Below are 20,605 nucleotides of genomic sequence, written 5' to 3'. Positions count from 1 at the left end.
CGCACTGGAAATAATGCTGGCCACCAGAGCCCTGCGGTAGAAGGAGAAGGCGACTTTCTGCACCAATGGCAATACGCAAACATTGGAAACAGGCCTGTCCATCCCTAGGCTTGACGGAGAGCAGGGCCCAGAGGACGGGGTGGACTCAGAGCGCAGTGTGATTTGCCCCTGGAAATATCCTCCCTACAACGAAGACAACAGATGTCTCTCAGTTGGGGAACAAACAGGGACATTTGCAAAGGCAGGCCCCTAAACAAAAGTGCGTCACAACAGCACGAGTCCTGCAGAGTCTACAGAGTGTTAGACAATGCCAAAAGAGAAATTTATGAATTTTAGTAAGACAAATGTGTTCCCTGTAAATCTACAGAGGCTTCGTGTAATACAATAAACTGTGCTCTGTGCTGTGAGAGGTGATGCCTGTGCAGTGTTGGTAGGTGAATTAGCTCTCAGCAAAAGAGCTGCGGGGTGTTATTCACACACCAGGTAAACGCCAAAAACCTCAGATCAGTGTTTTTCCTCCTTCTGCACCCTGTGGGAAGGTGTTGTAAGGCGCACAGTTCATTCAAATTCCCCGTAGCAAAAGCTTTGAAAGCAAGGGACCGCCAACAGATACATGAGCAACACAGGAGAATATGTTCCTCCTTTTTGTTTTCAGCCTTGGCTCCTTCATGCAGATTTGTACGAGACCTTTTCGTCAGGTTCCCTGTGGAATGAGCCATATTTCGGGGTGATCTTCAAATCTGGATGACTGCCACACTCTTGCATGCACACAGATACACACACAATAATCCCAGTCCAACCCTATTAGTGCATCCAGCTAATCGGCCATGCACTGCGATGCATGATAAGGGAATGCAGCAGTTTGATAAAGATGAGCCACAACAGAGTCGCAATCCACTGTCTCGGCATGAACCCACTAATGTCATAAATCAACAGCGCCTGTTTACCGGCTGTGGTGCTGTCTGACTGATAAAGATTTAAAGGTTTGGAGTAGTGGATTTATTTTTCCCCAAACAAGCATGACAAGTGAAAAAATCACTTTGTTTTTTGCCAAGATTTGATATTTCAAATTTGACCTGGGATTTACAAAGCACTGACAATCCAAAGTTGATATAGTGGCCCACCAGACAGCATCGCAGGACACAGCTTTGTGTGTAGTGTCAGTGGTACTAAAAACATTCAGTCCAGCGAAAGTTGAATTCCCTGTTTTTTTTCTTACACTTCATATATCAACTTGTAAAATATGTCATGGTCTCTTTTGGGAGGAAAAACCATAAAGCAGAAACTTATATTTTACTTTTTTTTGGTTTAAAACACAACCACCATACCAGCACGACTTCCATTAATTCTTTGTCTGCGGCCAATCAAACAATTTCATTTTAAACGTATTTGCATAAAATGGTAATTGTTACCATTCTACACTAAAAAGAACCGCAAACTTTCAATCTCAGCCCATACTGGCATTGTAGCTCATGTCTTCTTCTTATCTACAATCGTTCACATTTCCTGCTGAAAAGGCTACCAAACATCAATTGCTACAGTACATCATTTTGCAGGCTAGGTAGATAATTAGCCAGCTTTCTGCTGTGCTTTAAACAACTTCAAAGCATACCTGTAAATGTCAACATCAGCCAATCAAAATGAAAAATGTTGTGGTCCTTAATCAGTGTTACTGGGTTACTTTGGCACTGCGGAACAACCTATAAACACACTATTGATATATTATCATCATATAAAGTTGTTAGGATGAAAGTGCGCCAAATTAAACAATGTCTACCAGACAGAGAATTACATCAGCATTCATTAAGACCCATGTTTCTGGCCATCTGATGAATCTAAGTCCAATATCTCCTGTTTTTCTCTCCTGTCTCCCTCTTCTCCCTCTCGCGGTCATGACAGATAGCCGCCGACCTAGAGTCCGGTTCTGCTTGAGGTTCCTTGTCGCTGTCGCCAAGTGCTGCTCATGGGAGAATGTTGGGTCTCTTTGAATTAAATGAAAGAGTACGGTTTACACCTGCTCTATGTGTAAAGTGCCTTGATATGACTTTTGTTGTGATTCGGTGCTATATAAATAAAGATTGATAGATTAATTGATTATTCACTTGCTCCTTATAGTTCTGTTTTGGTCTTCACCAACAGCGCAGACATATCCGTCTCTTCAGTTGATACGTGCTTCTGTTCACCAGAAAGTGACTAACTTTGTCTGTGTGCAGTCTGGTGCTGAGTAGGTATCACAGAGTGGATTTATCTGCTATTTTGCTTTACACAGCAGTCTGCTGCTGAAAATGAGGTTGATGAGACACTGAACTAAAAGAGTAAAGCTACACCAAGTTCAACCAAAACAATGAGCAAAAAGACAATAAAACACTTTATAGACTTGAGCAGAACTGCAGATTCAGGTAATATTTCTATGTGGGTTCAATTTTACAAGTGACTCCTTTACATGACATATACTGTAGTCATTTGATCTATTGCTAACATAAAAATATCAGTTAGTGCAGCTTTAATCTTCAATACTAGAACATTCAAAGGTTTGTTAAGGTGGTCAAATGTTAGTGAGTCATGAACATCATTCTGCTTACTCAGAGGTTTTAACGCTTAAGGAGCATTTCTGATGACTCTGCACAGACCTTTTTCCATTGTTTTTTCTTAACAAAGAATTTGAAAATCACTTTCACATTATATGTTGACCACAAGAAAGAATGACTTGATTTTTCATTTGCATGGTAAAGCACGATCATGGCCTGAGACTCTCAGGACGGTACATGCAGCTTCATTCTGTTTTGATTTTCCTGCTGGCAAAAAGCACAACATGTAATTTTCTCGAATGCCTCAAACTCCTAGATGTAAGAATGACTTCCTTTGTTAATTTCTTCAGTTTAAAAAAAAAAATGCTGACGTACATCTGCTGCTGACTCATTGAGCCACATCAGGGTGGCAGTCGGGGAGCAGCAGTGAGGCCAGTAAGCCAAGCCCTGTCCATCACAAACTCCAAGACTCAGCCTCACCTCCACCTCATAATCATACACCTTCTGTCCGTCTCATTTCAAACACAGCCACCGTTGTTGTTCTTCTTCTACAGACGTGGACGAGTGCATGACCAACACCCACAGTTGTCGACCCAGCGAGAACTGCGTGAACACGGTGGGCTCATTTGTATGCGAGCTGCAGGTCACTTGTCCTGCAGGCTACCAGCTGAGGAACAGTGTTTGTGAGGGTGAGTTCATTGTTGCTGATGTATTACATTAAGACTATCTCCCACGGCAGTCACACAGAGCCACCAAAGTAGTCAATGGAAATTCTGATGCTGTCTTTAATATGCAGAACATGATTTATGTTGTTTTTCAAAGCTTTTTTTTACTAGAAGATAGAAAGGACAGGCAGCGTAAAGGGTAAACTGTGAGGTCGATATCAATGAGATAAAAGACACTGGATTACATGCTGCATTGTTTCATTTGAGTCCCTTATTTAGAGGTAGGTCATTATTATGATTATAAAGAAAGGTACATTGGCTATTTTTAAACAAATTACGGCCCCAAATACTATCAAAAGTGGGATTTGATTTCAGGAAAATATTAAGCCATATAACTTTAAGGTTAAGACAACTTAAACGGTTGGCGAAAGTTAAGGAAAGACTGCGGTTGCGGTTAATACAAAGGCAAATGTCAATTTCAGGTCTGTAACAGAACACAAACTGGCATGAAATTCAGACTCACTACAAGCTTGCCTGACCTCCACAATCCACACTGTTTGCCTTCTACATATAGGGCAAAGCGGAAAATACGAGTTCCTTCATTGGCGCTGTAAATCGTGAGGTGCTGATCGTCCAATATTGATGTAATTCCTGGGCTGCGACACCCGTAATGTTCATTCATACTGCGTGAAGTTGTAGTCGTCGTTTCGTGAGATTCTTAACATTCAGCGTATTTTCACCTCCTAACACGACTCGGCTCAGTTATGTTTGGCCGATGCTCATGTGTGTGTTTTGGAGTGTGATACTCAGAGTCGCCGCTTTCTCAGCAGTTTTAAAGAGGATCCAGCAACCATCAGTACTCACATCCAACACCCCTGACTCAAACTGGCACTGTGGAATAGATGCGTGTACATGCACACACACAGGCTATTCTGGTCCTAGTGTTTGTCATCTCTTCCCCTCTATTGCTCTCTTTAATTGTACTGTACAAAGTCCAAAAATAATTCGTCCTTAAACGGCCTCTTAGGTCTCACAAATCCATCAATACAAGCCAGCAGTGTAGTACATCATAAATAGGTGTTGTGGCTAATAGAGTATCCTTGCTTTATCGATGGCACACAGTTGTTTTCAGAAGGGCTTTTTAACAAAGACATGCTATATTTAGAGTGCTCATTTTTATCCTCGAGCATTGTTTAGACGCAGAAGAGCACAATGAACATTAGTGACATAAAAATCCATACAAATCCCCAGAGCGATGTGTAGAAATCAGAGAAAATGGGCGGATTATTTCCAATCATTTTCATCCAAAGATTGCTATCTCATTTGTGTGTCGGAGCTCATGACACGAACCCAGCTCAGTCAGCAAAGCTTCATTAAGATTTATGCTAATACCTCTGGCCCCAGTAGTGATGTTTTTTGCTTCAGCAGATGCCCAGATTCAATATGTGACAAGATAATCACCCAGAGAGGCAGCATTGCACAGGCGGTAAAGCACTTTGAAGCTCTGTGACTCGTGTCATCAGCACTTGGCACCAGGGAGGACTAATCAATGTCGCTAGATGATGAAGGTAATATTTAGTCGACCATCCAACGGGGGAAAAAACTAATTAGCTGCGTGAAAGTAGGAGAAGTCTTCGCCGTGACGTCAGGTGGTGGTGGAGAAAAAGCTCAAATTAAGACATTCCGCTTGTGTACCACGGAAAAAATCTCAAAGCCCAATATAACGTGAACTCTTGAGAAATTGGCTCGCGGCACAAAGAAAAGAGAAAAAAAACGAAAAGAGAACAAATCTTCCATTTAAACTACATCCATCGCTCATGAGATTCAATAACTGTCATTTAAGAAGTTTTGTTCAACTTCTGTTAATTGCAGAGTCGGAACAAGTGATATTTTTTATGGGGGGGGGGGATTTTTTTATTTAATTTTTTTCCTCGAGTGAAACACTGACAGAGTGGAAGTTTTGATTTCAGGGATGGTTTCAAAGGTTTAGTCTGTGCTTGAGTCACAGTGCCACCTATTGGACTGTTAACCATCTGAGCGCCACACTGAAGCTGAGAGAGCTGACAGCAGATTTACAATCACTGGATACACTGAATGTTGTGTGGATTATTTTTGGTTTGTTGGGATGACTCATTGCATTTATGCTTATCTCATAAATGTACTATCTGTTCTTTTTTTTCTTCCAGACATTGATGAATGTGTTCTGCAAACCCATAACTGTCCTACAGGCCTTGTGTGTGAGAATACATTGGGCTCTTTCCTGTGTAGTCCCAAACAAAAGTGCATGACCGGGTTCACGCAGGATTCCCATGGCAACTGTATAGGTAAGAGGCCGTCAGTACTGCTCTCTGCTGGCTTTCAACTTCACGACAGCACAACAGTCATACAACATGACCATTAAATAAGTAATAGCCAGTACAAAGCCAGACATTGTGTTCAGAACAGATTTAGTGCTTCTAATGTCTGTCAATGGTCGGATTAAAGGACATGTTCACAATTTTTCATGTCCTCCTTCAGTCAGGTGTCCATATGAACAGTGAAAGAGGTATTTCCTCGTGTAATCATTCCTTCTGTTCATACTGACTGATAATGACCCTTCCTGTGCTGATTCTGGAGTACCCAATGAAAAGGCAAGACTAAGATCTTTCTTCAATACAAGCTTGGGTCATCCCTATACATGCGTAAGGTGAAGACAACGAACGGACCGAAAAGGGGCAGTTTATATAGTTGTTTCATTACATAAGGCTGGCTTTCCCAAAATATGATCTGGGGCTCCTTAGAACGCCTGCAAATCAGGACAAAAATATCTATCAGTCAAGTTAAGAGACCTCTCTCTATCTCTGAGACTATTAAAAGAGCCCTTTAATGTGATTTCAATCTAAGTGATGGAGGACAAAATCCACAGTGTGTCCACACAGTCATTTCAAAGTTGATGTGAAGCTTATATGAGGCTTCATCAGTGTGAGTTAGTCATATCAAGTGGATATCTGACACATTAACAGTCTTTTTAGCATCAAATTCCCTCTTTGAGTTTCCCTGTTGAGCTGTGGTGGAAGTATAGTAACGAAAAGAGGGACTTTGGTACCAGAAACACTGTAACAGATGGGTGGAAAAAAAATCACTTGAGAATCATGATTCTTATCTTAAGAATGGATTCACAAATGCCAAAAATGTATTGTGCAGTGTTAGTTTATAATGCTACAATGACAGACTGAAAAAGGAAGAAATCAACTACAAGGCAGAGTTACCTTGAGGTTCATCTTTATAATAGGTGAGCATTTGGGTGCATTTTATATTTCATAACTTATTAATTAGCATCATAAAGTATTTAGTGGATATTTGGTACCCCATCACCCAGCTAACCCACATGTTAGTGGAGCACAGCTGACTAACACACACTACAGAATTTCAGAAAACTTCAACTAACCACTGCTGGAGACACAACTCTTTTCTTGATCCCCCATTCCTATTTACCTTTATCTATATCACAAATAGTTTTGAATAGAGAACCAGGACACCACAAATCTGAATCATATTGCGAAATTCTCACTTCCATACTGTTAACATAGTAAGTGGAGTAAGGAAAGTCTGAAGTGGTGTTTATAGCCCTGGTAGTTGGTAGAGGCCACGGAACACCCCACTTATCTTTAAATTACTTTACAAGTTGTTAAACAGTGTGTAGGGAAACATAATCATCTTGGAATGTGGGAATATGATGCCCTTTCAGCACCCCTGGATGCCCCTGATATCATAAAAGTGTCTCATATTCCTCGGCTGATATACAGCCACGCAGCGCAAATATCATCAAGCCTAATGACACCCAGCAGATGATTGCACTTATATTACAGATCTATCATAGAGGGCTGAAAGGCTGCCTTTGGCTTTCTTTCCTTTTTGGAAGTTGTCGGGTTTTTCAGTGTTTTGGAAATGTTTCAAGATTGACCTACTTCACCACAAGTAGAATTTGGCAATATCTGTGTCTCATACACCTACCTTTCAAGCACTGTTTTAGTGAGTTAGTTAGTTAGTTAGTTAGTTCCCTCATGTCAGCTCACTTTTCAAATCAGACAGATACCACTAATTGCAATTCAACTCAAATGTCTTTCTCATGTCTCTGGTTTTTGTCCACCACCTACATCCACATGGTCACATACTGTACACATGTTTTCTACATTCACCAAGTACTGGAAGCGCTATATGCTCAGAAAGCATGAATACTGCTAACAAGTCAACACTAACAATAATAATACTGTGATAAAAATCAGCATACAGTAGGCAGCAGGTCTGTCAGCCCAGATTAAATGTGAAACAATCACTCTCCTGTAGAAGTGTCATTCTTGAGGCTTGATTCTCTCTCTGTGTGTGTGTGTGTGTGTGTGTGTGTGTGTGTGTGTGTGTGTGTGTGTGTGTGTGTGTGTGTGTGTGTGTGTGTGTGTGTGTTTGCAGACATAAATGAGTGCAGCAGCCTGACTAAGCCGTGTAGCTCAGGTTTTAACTGTATCAACACGGTGGGTTCCTACACCTGCCAGCAGAAGGTCATCAAGTGCAACCAGGGCCACCAAGCCAGCCCTGATGGAACCAAATGTGTCGGTGAGGTTTACCTCTTAAACACACATACAACAAATACAGTATATCTACAGTATATTATATGGTACACTTCTCTGTAGTACACTATGTCATTACTTGCATGGTGTGCAAAATTGGACAGGTTACTGTTGTCTCAAATCAAGCATGACTGTTAGCAAGCTAATGTTAGCGTTTGCCTTATTGTTTGCGGTTTATATGTTACAACAGTATAGTAGTGCTTAGTGTAAATAACACATGTATAATGCATTTGTATAACGCTGCAATGTTCACCTTAGTCACAACGTCCTCGGCTTCCATTTCCTGTTTGAAACCGTTTTGAGTGTACTATCTGGGCACTCATAGTGCACTGCATTTTTCCATACTTCTCAGTGTGAACACACTTATGCACTCAAAATAAGTGTAAGTACAATGGTACGAGATTTGAGACACAGCATTAGTTTTAGTTTTCCACAACTGTTAGACCAAAATCTTACAAAGTTAATGATATATAATACGTAATCCTTATACCCAGACAAAGTATAAAACATAACCATAGAATTGTTAAGAATCCAATTATTACATCCAACTCATTACTGTGAAATATTATTTCCAGTTACCAGTAGTTTTCCTTTAAATGTGCTTTTTTCTGAAATTTCACAATAGCATTTTTCCAAATGATGCAATTTTCATTACAAAATCTATGTATGTCAAGCAAGGTAAACAGGAAAGATGAAGTGGTGTGATTGGCTGTTTTCTTAGTCTCAATGAGCAAACAAAAGCTTATCATCATCATATCTCATCATTGAGATATTTTCATATAACATATTTTTGCATTCTCAACAATATTGCAATGTGCCACCTGATGTAGATACATGTACAAAGTTCTTGGATTAGGTGAAACAGTCAATGCCAACATAGCATATAAGACTATAAAGTATATCAATCAATATGAATTAACTTCCCACAGCCCAAGGTCACATTTTAAAATGTCTTTTTAATCCAACAGTCCATAACTCAAAGATAATATAAACTGCATACAGTAATAAATAAGCATCCTTAGACAGTAGTGTGATTTTAGTGACACTGCTTAAAAGAGGGAGAGGGTGAGCATAAACAGAAGCGCATGGGGTTGTAACTGTGCGATTTGTACTATATTTGATGTTGGCAGCAGGCGTTTAAGGTAGAGCCAGTCAGGTGAAGAGAGGGTCATTGCTGAGGTGCTTTATCTCTCTCTGGCTGTCTAGACATTGATGAGTGTCAGATGGGGACACACCGCTGTGGAGGGGGCAAGATCTGTCACAACCTCGTTGGCAGCTACCGTTGTGACTGTCAGACGGGATACCAGTATGACGCCCTGCGTAAAGTCTGTACCGGTACGTATATATATCGCTGTGTCACGGTTGCGAGATGATGACAACAGATTGGAGGTTTAGTCATCCAAACAGTTTTTGAAAGCAGAGACATTATTTCACTGGTTCTGTCAAAGCTCAGAGCCGCAGAGACAAAAGCTGTCTGCTAAATGTGTCAGATTTAACTAAACAGAACAGGAAGCACACACTGCCCATCAGCTTTCTACTGATTTTTCTGCTGTTTATAAAGGGTTCTATTTTTATATTTGAATTATTTTTGGATGTGAGTGTTACATTTTAATAATATTTAGTCTAAAGGAGAGGTTTAGAATTCTTAGAAGCTCCACTAATTTTAAAATTGGCGGTTCAAATCCCGGCTCCTCCGGTCCACATGTCAATGTGTCCTTGGGCAAGACACCTAACCCCAAAATTGTTCCCTATGGCTGCACCAACGGTGTATGAATATGTGAGTGAATGTTAGTCTCCTCCTGATGAGCAGATTGGCACCCTGCGTAGTAGCCCCTGACATCAGTGTATGAATGTGTTCGTGAATGAGTGATGTGACATGTAGTGTAAAAGCCCTTTGAGTGGGAGACTAGAAAAGCGCTAAATAAGTACAGTCCAAACAGTCTAGTGTAAACACATATTTTCTCTCTATTTTAGCCCTCCATCCACTCTTTTTTTCTTGCCCTAACACCAAAACATGAATGTGTAATTCTCCAAAAAATGTCTTGGCTTGTTTCCTGTGGAAACAAGGACAGGGACTATTAACTGTGCATTTAGTTACAGTTGTGATATAGGATGAATTGTACTATAGTAAACTGTATAAACAAAATCTACATTAGCACAATAGTAAAGTCCCTCCGGTGAGCTTAGCCCACAGGAAACACTTTTAATGTGAATGGCTGTCTTAAGCGACACTTGTCCCGCACCCAAAACTAATGACAGTATTAGTGTTTAGTACTGGCTGCTCTCTGCTGGACAACACTGAAATGCAATCATCATCCTCCTCACTGAGTTTTCTGTGTGATTAGATGTTATGTGGGATGGAAAATCCACATCACAATGAAAAGCAACTTCACAAAAGGTGAAATAATTATAATTATGTGTATTGTATTTAACTTAATTTCATTGTTTGATTTTAATTTATTTAGGCATCAAAAATCTTCCATAGTGTTTAGCTAAACTAAGCTAAGATAAGACAATCCTTTATTAGTCCCACAGTGGGGAAATTAACAGTATTACAGCAGCAAGTGGATAACAAAAATAGAAAGAGCATCAATAAAAAGCAATAAAGAACAATACATAATAAGTAAGTACACATACAATAAAACAATAGTAGTAAAGAAAATATAATAAAAAAGTGACATTATACAGTATATCATACTATTTGAATATATGTAAATATTTGTAAATATGTGGTTATTTGAATACATGGCACTATGTTTTAAATTTGATTTGAAGCACAGATTATAACCACAACTTAATTATTAGCAATCTTACTTTATATTACATAGATAGATATCTATCTACTATCTAAAAAATATATAAAAGATAGAAAACTTCTTTCATCTACATAATGTGTAGTTCATAGAGCAGTCAGTTGGGCAGGACTAATTAAGGGAGGGTTAGGTGGGCCAAGAAGCCGTGTGTGGAGGAGGAAGAAAAGTAGGTTTTAAGTTGTGTTCCAAAATCCAATAAGATAATACAGTGTTTGAATGTTCCTGTTTCATTGAGGTTTTAATATGAAAACCACTGCGAAATCTTCAGAATACTGTCACCCTACTGTCTGAATGAGAAGCGGCATTAGAGTCTGTAGTGGCCCGGAGGTATCTGTCTTGTGTCTAAAAGCTGCTTCTCCTGCACTGACAGATGTAAATGAGTGCTGGCGCTATCCTGGCAGACTGTGTGCCCAGACCTGTGAAAACACCCCCGGCTCCTACCACTGCTCATGCACAGCCGGTTTCTCCCTCGCATTTGATGGCAAGAACTGTGAAGGTAAGCTCAACCATACGACATATTGGATATTTAAATGCCACCTCTTTTAAATGGATTATCTTATTTTGCTTGAAGAGACAGACCTTGGATATTATATAAATGTATTGATGGAAAACTGTTCATGAGTCCTTTGTGAGTTTTTGTTATGAGAAAAAATTGTTTTCTGTTGGAATTTAATTTAGTCTCCATCTCTGGGCTGCGGTGTAGTCTGGTGGTGCATACATAATGGTTCACAGTGCTGTCACTCATCAGTGCGTTGAAGGCGTGGTAGTGCCTCAAAGAGCAAAGCTGGCCAGCAGCGTGACTACCTTCACGTTCAGCTTGTCACAGCCATTTTTCAGGGAACTTTATCAGGTTGTGAAGGTTTCTGTTCATGATACAAAGGTGAAGCTTTGCATTTATCAGCATTTATTATAAAAACCATGTCTGTGTGACATGATTAGATTCTGATTAGTGCTTTTCAGATTAATTTGTACCAGACACTTGAAACTTGTCTTTCTTGGGGAATCAGCATAATAACAAATAGCTTCAGAAGCCATCATTGCACTGTCAAAATGGCTGAAGTAATAATGTGCAGAAAATCTGTGCAATTTTCATGTTTTTTCTCCATCTTTGGTTCTGAGCACTCATTGCTGATGATGCACTTGTAGGAAATTGCCTGTCATTCAAAGAGTCTTGAGCAAGCCCACAGGAACAGCCCTGAGCTTTGAAGCCAATTTCACATAGTGGCCAAATCATGTAATTGCAGCTTCCAGGTCTGTCATGTGATGCATGTTAGCCCAAAAAGCTATTTTCCCGCACACCATCATAGGAAAAGGAGAGACTGAAAACATATTAAAAATATGACTATCTGTATGGACTTGCTCACAGCCAATCAACGCAAGCATTTTTCGACTCAATGCGACATGTGATTGGCCCACTACCACAGCTGCTACAACCCATCTGTGGTGGTGAAGTCATGGTTAATTTGAGTTAGCGCACTTTTAGTTAAGCACACAGTTCAGCAGCCAAGATGCCACCTAAACACTCTAAAGTGTGGCTACACTACACGCCTGTTACACCGGATAAAAGCAAGTGCACACAATGTGTAGTGGGTATTGAATGAAGTACTCCATTGGTATCGGTATCACTTCAAGGGTACTTGGATTGGTACTGGTATCATTTAGAATTTGATACTTTCAGTGCGATAACATTCGACAAGTCTGGAAGACCTGCACTATTTAATTATGTTATCCCCACTGAAGTTAGTTGAGGGCTAAACCAGAAGTTAGCCAGATAATCCGGCAAAAATGTCTGGTGTACTTGCGGTTAGGAGGTGGAATGAAAGGAAATGCTAGTGAACCTTGCTCTATGGGCTGCATAGATGCGGAAGATACGGGTCACCTCAAGCTTTTTTGTATTCATGCACTACTGAGCAACTCTTATAGGAATGAATGGGGCCCCACCTCCAACGCTGTATCCAGTTCTTTGTATACATCCATGCTCTGAAGCTATTTTCTGATTTCTTTCAATGATGTTTAAAAAGCAACTTAACAGTGTTGTCAGTACACTGTGAAATCACTGATGGATGTCAGAGGTCACCTTACTACTTCTGTAGTTGGAGTTCATTTCTTTGTCTGTTAATTTTTGCAGTGGATTCAATTAAATACATAAAAAATGGGAATAATTCTAATCGTGTGTGTGATTTTTCTTTGCTTAGATGTGAATGAATGTGACAAAAACCCCTGTAGCCAGGAGTGCGCCAACATCTACGGCTCGTATCAGTGCTACTGTCGGCAAGGCTACTTCTTGAAAGAGGACGGACACACTTGTGAAGGTAAAATAAAATTTTCTTCCAATAAGGTTTTTCTAACAAGGATGGAGAGAAGGAAACTAAAGGTAAAGCTAAAAAGAGAGTGAATACTGGAGTTATATCAGCCAGTTAGGACAAAAACACAAATGAATATTTAAGTTGCTCCATGTTTGTTAGATGTATAAATATGCAATGGAGGGCTAGCATGTAAGTCATAAGTTTATACTACAGTAATAAGTTAAATGTTTGTGTTTCTTTACTTATGAAATTGTTCTGCTGCTATGAAAGTTTAAAAAAAGCATCTTTAATGTTTGTATGTGTAGCAGTAGCAAACAATGCATGGTCGAATCATCTAATCTAATCATTATCTCATCATAATTTAAAAGATATATGATCACATAAAAATTCTGCACACATTGGCTTTAAAATTAGCTTTCAGCAATAGTTGTTTTGGTCATCTTTCCTCAGTATTTTTCCCTTTATCGAGACAGCAGAAAAACACAGTGAGTGATGAGTGAAAGTTGGCAGAGGAGCCAATATAAAAAACAACAAAATGAAGACTAAGTGTCCAAAAACAGAGTGGAATGTCAATATCATTCTAACAGTAAAAGGTAAAGCAGGAAAGGTATTGTCAGTCCTGCATCTACAGTTTAATATTCTATTAAATATACAAGGTTTATTGAAGAAAACTAGTTGACACAGTCTTATAGTCTGGTCACATCAGCAAGTGTTTGCATTCATAATATTGAGAGAAGTGGAACCTCTTCAGAAAGCAAATATACACATGCACAGTGGACCACAGCTGACTACAGTAAAAGTGTATAACAGCTGTGAAGCTTTCTGGCTTCAGCACACAACAACTTCAGCACCAAATGGTTGAACTCCAATTGTATACATCAAAGTGTGTTACTCAGTGTTGGGGAGTACTACTACATATGTGAAAAATGTTGTACTAAGCCTTTTGTGTCTTCAGAGGGAGATGTGTGAAAGATTTTTTATGAAGCCTAAAGTGATGTCATTTGAGGTAAACATACTGTACACCATGCAGTTGCTTCAACTAGTGTACCACTTCATTCACAAAACAAGGAAGTGCTCTAGTATTGATTTAGGCCAAGGGGAGGACATTTCTCTTCACTTGTACATTTTAAGGTAAGGTTTTGTTATTTGTTGTTAATTGTCATTTCAACCAGCGCCACAATTTTTTTCCTCATGGGTTTCATTCGTGTGATCTTGGTTCGTCAGATGCCGTGGAAACGACTGCACAACAGGGACTTAAGCGTTCCAAGTTCAGTTCCTAGCATGAGTTCCTCTGGTTCCAAAGTACCTGGAACTTTTGGTCAAAATGGGGTTTTAAGGAATAACTCCTAAATCAAATCAAAAGCTTAATATTAAGACTCCACTGATCTGAATAATGATACAATTTTTGCTTCAGAAACAGATTTTATTTTGTCTTGGTTGACGAGGCCTTAAGATTGCTCCTGTTGTTAATCCCTGAAACACGAAACCTGTCACACACACACATACACACAAAGAGGAAAAGTCCTACTGCCTCATTTGAACATGCCTGTGGCTTTTATTCTGACTGATGTGTGTGTGTTTTCGTCCTTTTCAACAGATATTGATGAGTGCTCCCAGAGCATTGGGAACCTTTGTACCTTCCAGTGTGTGAATGTGGCTGGCAGCTACCAGTGTGCCTGTCCTCCTCATGGATACGCCATGTCCGCCAACGGACGCACCTGCAGAGGTGAGGCCATTAAATGTACTGGAATACGTTTGGTTTTTGGGTTTTTTTTAGGTCTAGAACAGGCTTTTTATTTCTTTTTGTGAACATTTACAACTTAATTATGTCAAGAGAAAAACACAATTGGTTCCCTTCATTTAAAGTATTTTTCCACAAATTGGAAACTGGAGGCAGACAGATGTGAAACTCTGCCGACATCCAGCATTAAAATCTACTTTAATTGGTCCCAGCCAAATTAGAAATGAAATAGAAACTGTGCTGATGTGTTTAGTGTGCAGCTGAATTCATTGGTGATATAAATTACTCTACAATATGCCATTGCTTATTTATCTAATGCCATGTCTTTAATAGAAACTTTCAAACTTATTCTAAAGAGAATAAAAATAATGCCTACAAAGTAGCTTTGTTAAAAATGCATGAAGAGGCTGCACTTATTGTGCCTGCCGGAGTGACTCTGACAGTCTTTAGCCTCTTTTATGTTTCCTGTGTGTAAAAAATAATTTAAAATGAGATTAAAGCCTGTTTAAAAGAATAAAGAGAACTAATGAGAGCACAAACACCACACTTCCCCAAAATCTGCATTTGGCAGGTTGACACATAACATTTACAGCTTTTACTCTGCGGACTGAGTCTGTGAGGATTATATATTACTACTAGTAATATGGAAGAGTTTTAATGAGTGCGCTCCTTCCAATTTGTGTGTAACTCATTCATCTTCAGAGACCCGTTTGATTCAGTTTCACCACAATCTCATCTCAAGATCCGCTCTTAATTAGCGGACAGTGTTTGCTCAGTTGTCATGGAGATCTGTTGACATGCAAGCTAAGTAATTATAATTTCATACATACCAATTTACCTTTAGTTAATTTGACATTTTGGGAAATATGCTCATTCACTTTCTTACTAAGAGTTAGATAAGAAGATCACCACTACTCTTTTTTCAGTCTGTTAAATATGAAGCTACTGTTAGCAGGGAATTAGCATAACTTAGCATAAAGATTGGAAGCAGGGGGGAAACAACAAGCTAATGAACATATTGAGCTATAACTTAAATTTCAATTAACACTGACAAGAAGTCTTAAAGGACCAGTGTGTAGGATTTTAGTGGCATCAAGTGGTGATGTTGCAGATTGCAACCAACTGAATCCCTCGTCCCTTCCCAGCATGTAGGACAACCTATGGTGGCTGCGAAAAAACTTGTGAAAAATGCAAAGGGTCCTCTCTAGATTCAGTTTTTTAGATGACCCTCTCCCTATTTAAATATAAAGGGCTCATTTTAGGGTATCAAAAACACAACAATTCTTATTTTCAGCTGATAACGTCGGGATGACAGATTCCAGTCCCGGACCATCTAACTTCAATGTTGATTCTCAATGTGCTTCTCTCTCCTATCCTTCCTCTCTCTCCTCTCTACCCCAACCTTTCAAGGCAGATGTTCTCCCACTTTGAGCCTGGTTCTGCCTGAGGTTTCTTCCTGTTAAAAGGGAGTTTTTTCTTGCCACTGTCGCCAAGTGCTGCTCATGTGGGAATGTTGGGTCTCTTTAAATTAAACTTATGCATATTATATTCAATTTCTACCAAGTCTGTTCCACTAGATGCCACTAAATCCTACACACTGCACCTTTAAAAGTGCCATTGCTGACATCATAACTATCTCCATGACCAATGAGCAAACTCTATCTGCTGAAGAACACCACGATATATTCTTGAAAGCTGTCACAAAAGTATAGTAATAGTGTAGTAGATAGTAAAAGTTGACCTTGAAGAGGTTTTGTGAAGATAAATGAGTTATGTAATTATATGAAGATGCTAAAAAACTGTTCAAAATAAAACTTCCAGATACTATCAGTGTGGTTATTCCTATTATTTATTCATGGGGTTTTTTTTCAGATATTGATGAGTGCACAGCTGGAACCCACAACTGCTCAAACGGACAGAACTGCTTTAACCTGCAGGGAGGCTTTAAATGCCTCTCCTTTGACTGCCCTCCCAACTACAAGAAGGCATCAGACACGTGAGTCAAGGTTTTTTTTTCTCTAAACAGCAACTCTCATTTTGATTGCATATGGGTATTTCTTATTTTGTGATAAACAGGAGCAATAAAGTCCCTGCTCACTGTATATGTTAAGGTTGCTTTGCTATGCCACCTTTTAGCAGTGATCTGTGTCCATGGGGTTTTTCGATAGATGTCCCTCCCTGCCTGTGCTCCTCTAATAAAAAACACCATACTTCCATGTCCTTGCAGTGCAGTGCACTGTGCTGTGCAGAAGGGCCTTATTAGCTGTGAACCTATGGCAGATACTGAAGCTAACTGAACATGACTCCCATTGAGCTGCACGATGGAGTCAGATGGCTTTGATCAGCTGGTTTTTTCCAGCTCTGCTCACTCTGCGCTCCAGTGGACAGAAACAGCACACAGACCAGTCGGCCCACAAGACCTTATCTTATCAGTGTTATCGAGAGAGACCTTATTAACCCAAGTGTGAAGTGGCCTGGCTCGGCCTGGAGAGACATCTTTCATTCCCGAGTAGACCGGGCAGAGGCTAAGATTAAAATGTATCTTGCCTTCAGTTACCTCCCTGTGAATCATCGGAGCACAGTACATGACAGTTTTGTTTTGGCTTGAGCTGTGCAGATTTTATGGTGCACTACACCAAGCTTTACTCCAGGCTGTAAATTCTTATGTGTGATGGATAAGCAGTCACAGTACAGCAGAATACAGACTGGACAAACACTGCAAGTTGCCACATGAAAAGGAAAGGACCTGGGAAGGTTTCTACTGGTATAGTGTGATTTTTGTTTGGTCTATTGGGGGCAGTGGAACAAAACACAACATCTGATGTACGGTGTTATCACTTTAAAACTTTGTTGTAGCAAATGTGCTAGCAAATAGTTGCCTGTTTACAGATCCACATTAGCATACATATTAGCATTCCTTTGGACTTATGTCTATGGTAAAGCTCATGCTTCCTTTATAAGTTACTATTTTACTTGTTGTCCAATGGTTCTCAGGATGTCTTTTGGAGTAGTGGTCACCTCCCTTTAGGTTTGAGTGCATAAGCAGCAAAATACTCTTAAAAATGTATCGATTTTTTCTGAATGCACAGTCTTTTAGAACATCTGTCAGTCATCTAAGAGTAGCTACAGTTTTTCACTCACCATTCTTTTTCAGACGCTGTGAGCGGATGAGCTGTCCCAGCAACTCCTTAGAATGTCAGAACTCCCCCGTCCGGATCACGTACTACCAGCTCAGCTTTCAGACCAACATCATCATTCCCGCGCAGATCTTCCGGATAGGACCTTCCCCCGCCTACTCGGGCGACCACATAGTCATCAGCATCACTAAGGGCAACGAGGAGGGCTACTTCAGCACCCGCAAGCTGAACAGCTTCACAGGCACCGTCTTCCTGCAGAGACAAGTCCGAGAACCCAAAGACTTCCTTATAGACGTGGAGATGAAGCTGCTAAGACAGGGGACATTCACCTCGTTCCTCGCCAGGATCTACGTCTTCATCACATCCAGCACTATGTAAAAGCAGAGCAAAGTGGAGAGAAAGACTGATCGTTTCATATGGTGCTAAACTTTCATATGTGCAGACTTCAACAATCCCCTCCAACAATCAAGCATTAATCAAGGATATTGTAAAATGTTGCCAAAGAATTTTGCTTTTCTGTCTCATTGGCAGGTTGGTTATTCAATCAAGCTGCCAGACATTTTGCAGACTGTTATGACATCATCATCATTATTTCTGACAAACCTTGTATTTGTATTCACCAAATTATGTTTCATTTTGTATGACTCTTGCTAACATAACTTTTATGCTCCACCATTGTTAGGGTTGACTCAGGCAGTTTGTTGTTATGGACGGCGGCAAGGTGTTTGCAGGGGTCACTGCACAAGTCTGAGTTGGTGGTTTGTGCTCTGCTTTACTCTCTTTAAGACTCTCACTCATTGACCTCCCCCCAATGTAAATGTTAATATTCATGAAAATTATTCATGAAAATGTCTGAGGAAACCTTCGCAGCACTAGAAGATACGGGCACTTGTCTCCTAAGTAGCCCTGAAACTGACAATATGTAGTAAAAGCCTATTAGAAAGAGTCAAAACAGAACTGAACTAAATACATCAATCAATTAAACTTTTAATTAAATAATTAAAACAGAGTGTAAAAAAACCCTACATTTTCATTATTTACGCAACAGTATTATTTAATGTTTAATGTATTCACTAAATTTTTTTTATTCACTTCTGTCTGCTTTGATATTCCATATCACCACCATTTTTTAAAAATGCGGTTAGATAAAAGTAGCAGATGCTTCAAATAGTGCATTTTGTCTGCATTTGTTGTATATTATTTTTTTAAGATGTGATCTGATGAAATGTAAGTGTTGAAATTCAGTGCAAAACATACTAGGAAACATTAACAAGTCATGTACGGTCATCTCCAGCACTGAGAATATTAATGTAGCGTTACTGTTGATCATTTTATTATTAAGTGTCATATTCTCTCATTATTATTATTGGACATATCTTTATATGTTACTGTGTTGTAATTATCTCAGGGTAAAAATCACGCATCTTGTACTCATTAGACAAATTCCTGTGCAGTCTACAGGAATGAATCAGTCTGCTGGCTTCACACAGCATGTACAGTTTCAGCTGCCACATGACATTTATATATGTAAACCAATCAATAAATGATGATCAATTTCTCAATAAAACTACAGATCAAATTTGAGCAAGGTGTCAGAGTCAGTTTTTCCACATTAATACTTTCATATGCTGCACACTATTACTGTGCTGTCATTATTTCCATCCTAGGGTGAACAGTGAGCCAACACCTCCACCTACTGGTGAAAAGTGTCACCAGCCAATAGATAGAAACTCATCACCAGCCAGTAAATGAAAACTCATGTATTTTCCTCTTAGAACAGCACCCTTTTTAATGTAAATGTTATTTTGAATATAGACTAGTTCACACCAAGTCTCAGAAGTCCTTATCTTTAGTGTTTTCACTGCTTTATCTTAACTCCTGTGACACACATTGGGTGTGAGTTACACCCTGCGGCATTCCCACCCGGAAAGGGTGTGCTTTGCTACCACAGCCTATTAATACACAGTGCTCAACGGATCTCTACTGGAAAGTAGGGTGGGTGAATCTTTCACAGGTCACCACCAAATAAACACCACTGTGTGATAGATACAAGGTTGTGAAGGATAATATTGAAGCTTATATTTTTAGGATGGAGCTATAGATGGCTGGCAAAAAAGTAAAACCAACATTAAGTGTCTTTGTTATAGATTTTTATATGATGACCAAAACTGTCTAACACATCCAAAAAGTGTTCGGATGGGTTTTGTGACTGTGTTCATATGTTCATCCACACCAAACCATTCTGTGAGCCTTTGTGACCCGGATAGAATCATTTGCATTTATTATGTTGCTCTAGTCATATTTTCAGATTTTTCCAGGTTTTGTTACCTATTTGTAATTGATCAAGTCATTAAACTGCTGAAAGCATAAATGGAAAAGCTCGTAAATCTTACATACTGTTCATATTCTGGCCCAGCTTCCTTTATAATTACTGACTATACCAAATTTTGAACCACAATTGTATTTTGTGTCTCTGCGTTCTTTAGATTTGAGACTATTACGGTGAAAATACATTCATAATTACAGAACATTATCATTTCTGTTGATTTATTGAAAGTGAAGGATGCATCAACGTTTGAACGGTAAGCTTCATGATAACCTTTAACATCCTCTATGTGCAAAAATGTATACCAGCTATACAAAAATATATCATTTAAAAAATATTATATTTTTGGACATTCTAGGCCGCTATAGGAAAAGTCATAACATTTCAGGCTTATGTAATTTATGTGGTTTTTAATTGCTTTCTAATGGGTTACGTACTTTTCATTTATCCTCCAAATTAAATGACAAAATACAGTACTGTATCTG

The 20,605-nt window shown here is 39.4% G+C and overlaps 1 protein-coding gene across 1 annotated transcript in view; it reads left to right on the top strand.

Annotated features, from left to right (window-relative positions):
* fbln2 (fibulin 2) overlaps positions 1-18,540 on the top strand; it is a 50,444-nt gene extending 31,904 nt beyond the window's left edge. The window contains exons 8-16 of the mRNA XM_062416567.1: positions 3,083-3,217; positions 5,380-5,517; positions 7,640-7,783; positions 9,004-9,132; positions 10,981-11,106; positions 12,806-12,922; positions 14,514-14,642; positions 16,530-16,653; positions 17,812-18,540. Of these exons, the coding sequence (XP_062272551.1) occupies positions 3,083-3,217; positions 5,380-5,517; positions 7,640-7,783; positions 9,004-9,132; positions 10,981-11,106; positions 12,806-12,922; positions 14,514-14,642; positions 16,530-16,653; positions 17,812-18,172 (1,403 nt within the window). The 3' untranslated portion in view covers positions 18,173-18,540. The remainder of the gene's footprint in view (positions 1-3,082; positions 3,218-5,379; positions 5,518-7,639; positions 7,784-9,003; positions 9,133-10,980; positions 11,107-12,805; positions 12,923-14,513; positions 14,643-16,529; positions 16,654-17,811) is intronic.
* Positions 18,541-20,605: the final 2,065 nt, after the last annotated feature.

This window comes from Scomber scombrus, chromosome 3 (assembly GCF_963691925.1).
Source record: "Scomber scombrus chromosome 3, fScoSco1.1, whole genome shotgun sequence".
In the NCBI taxonomy this organism is placed as follows: Eukaryota; Metazoa; Chordata; class Actinopteri; order Scombriformes; family Scombridae; genus Scomber; species Scomber scombrus.
This window is presented reverse-complemented; position numbering and strand designations above follow the sequence as displayed.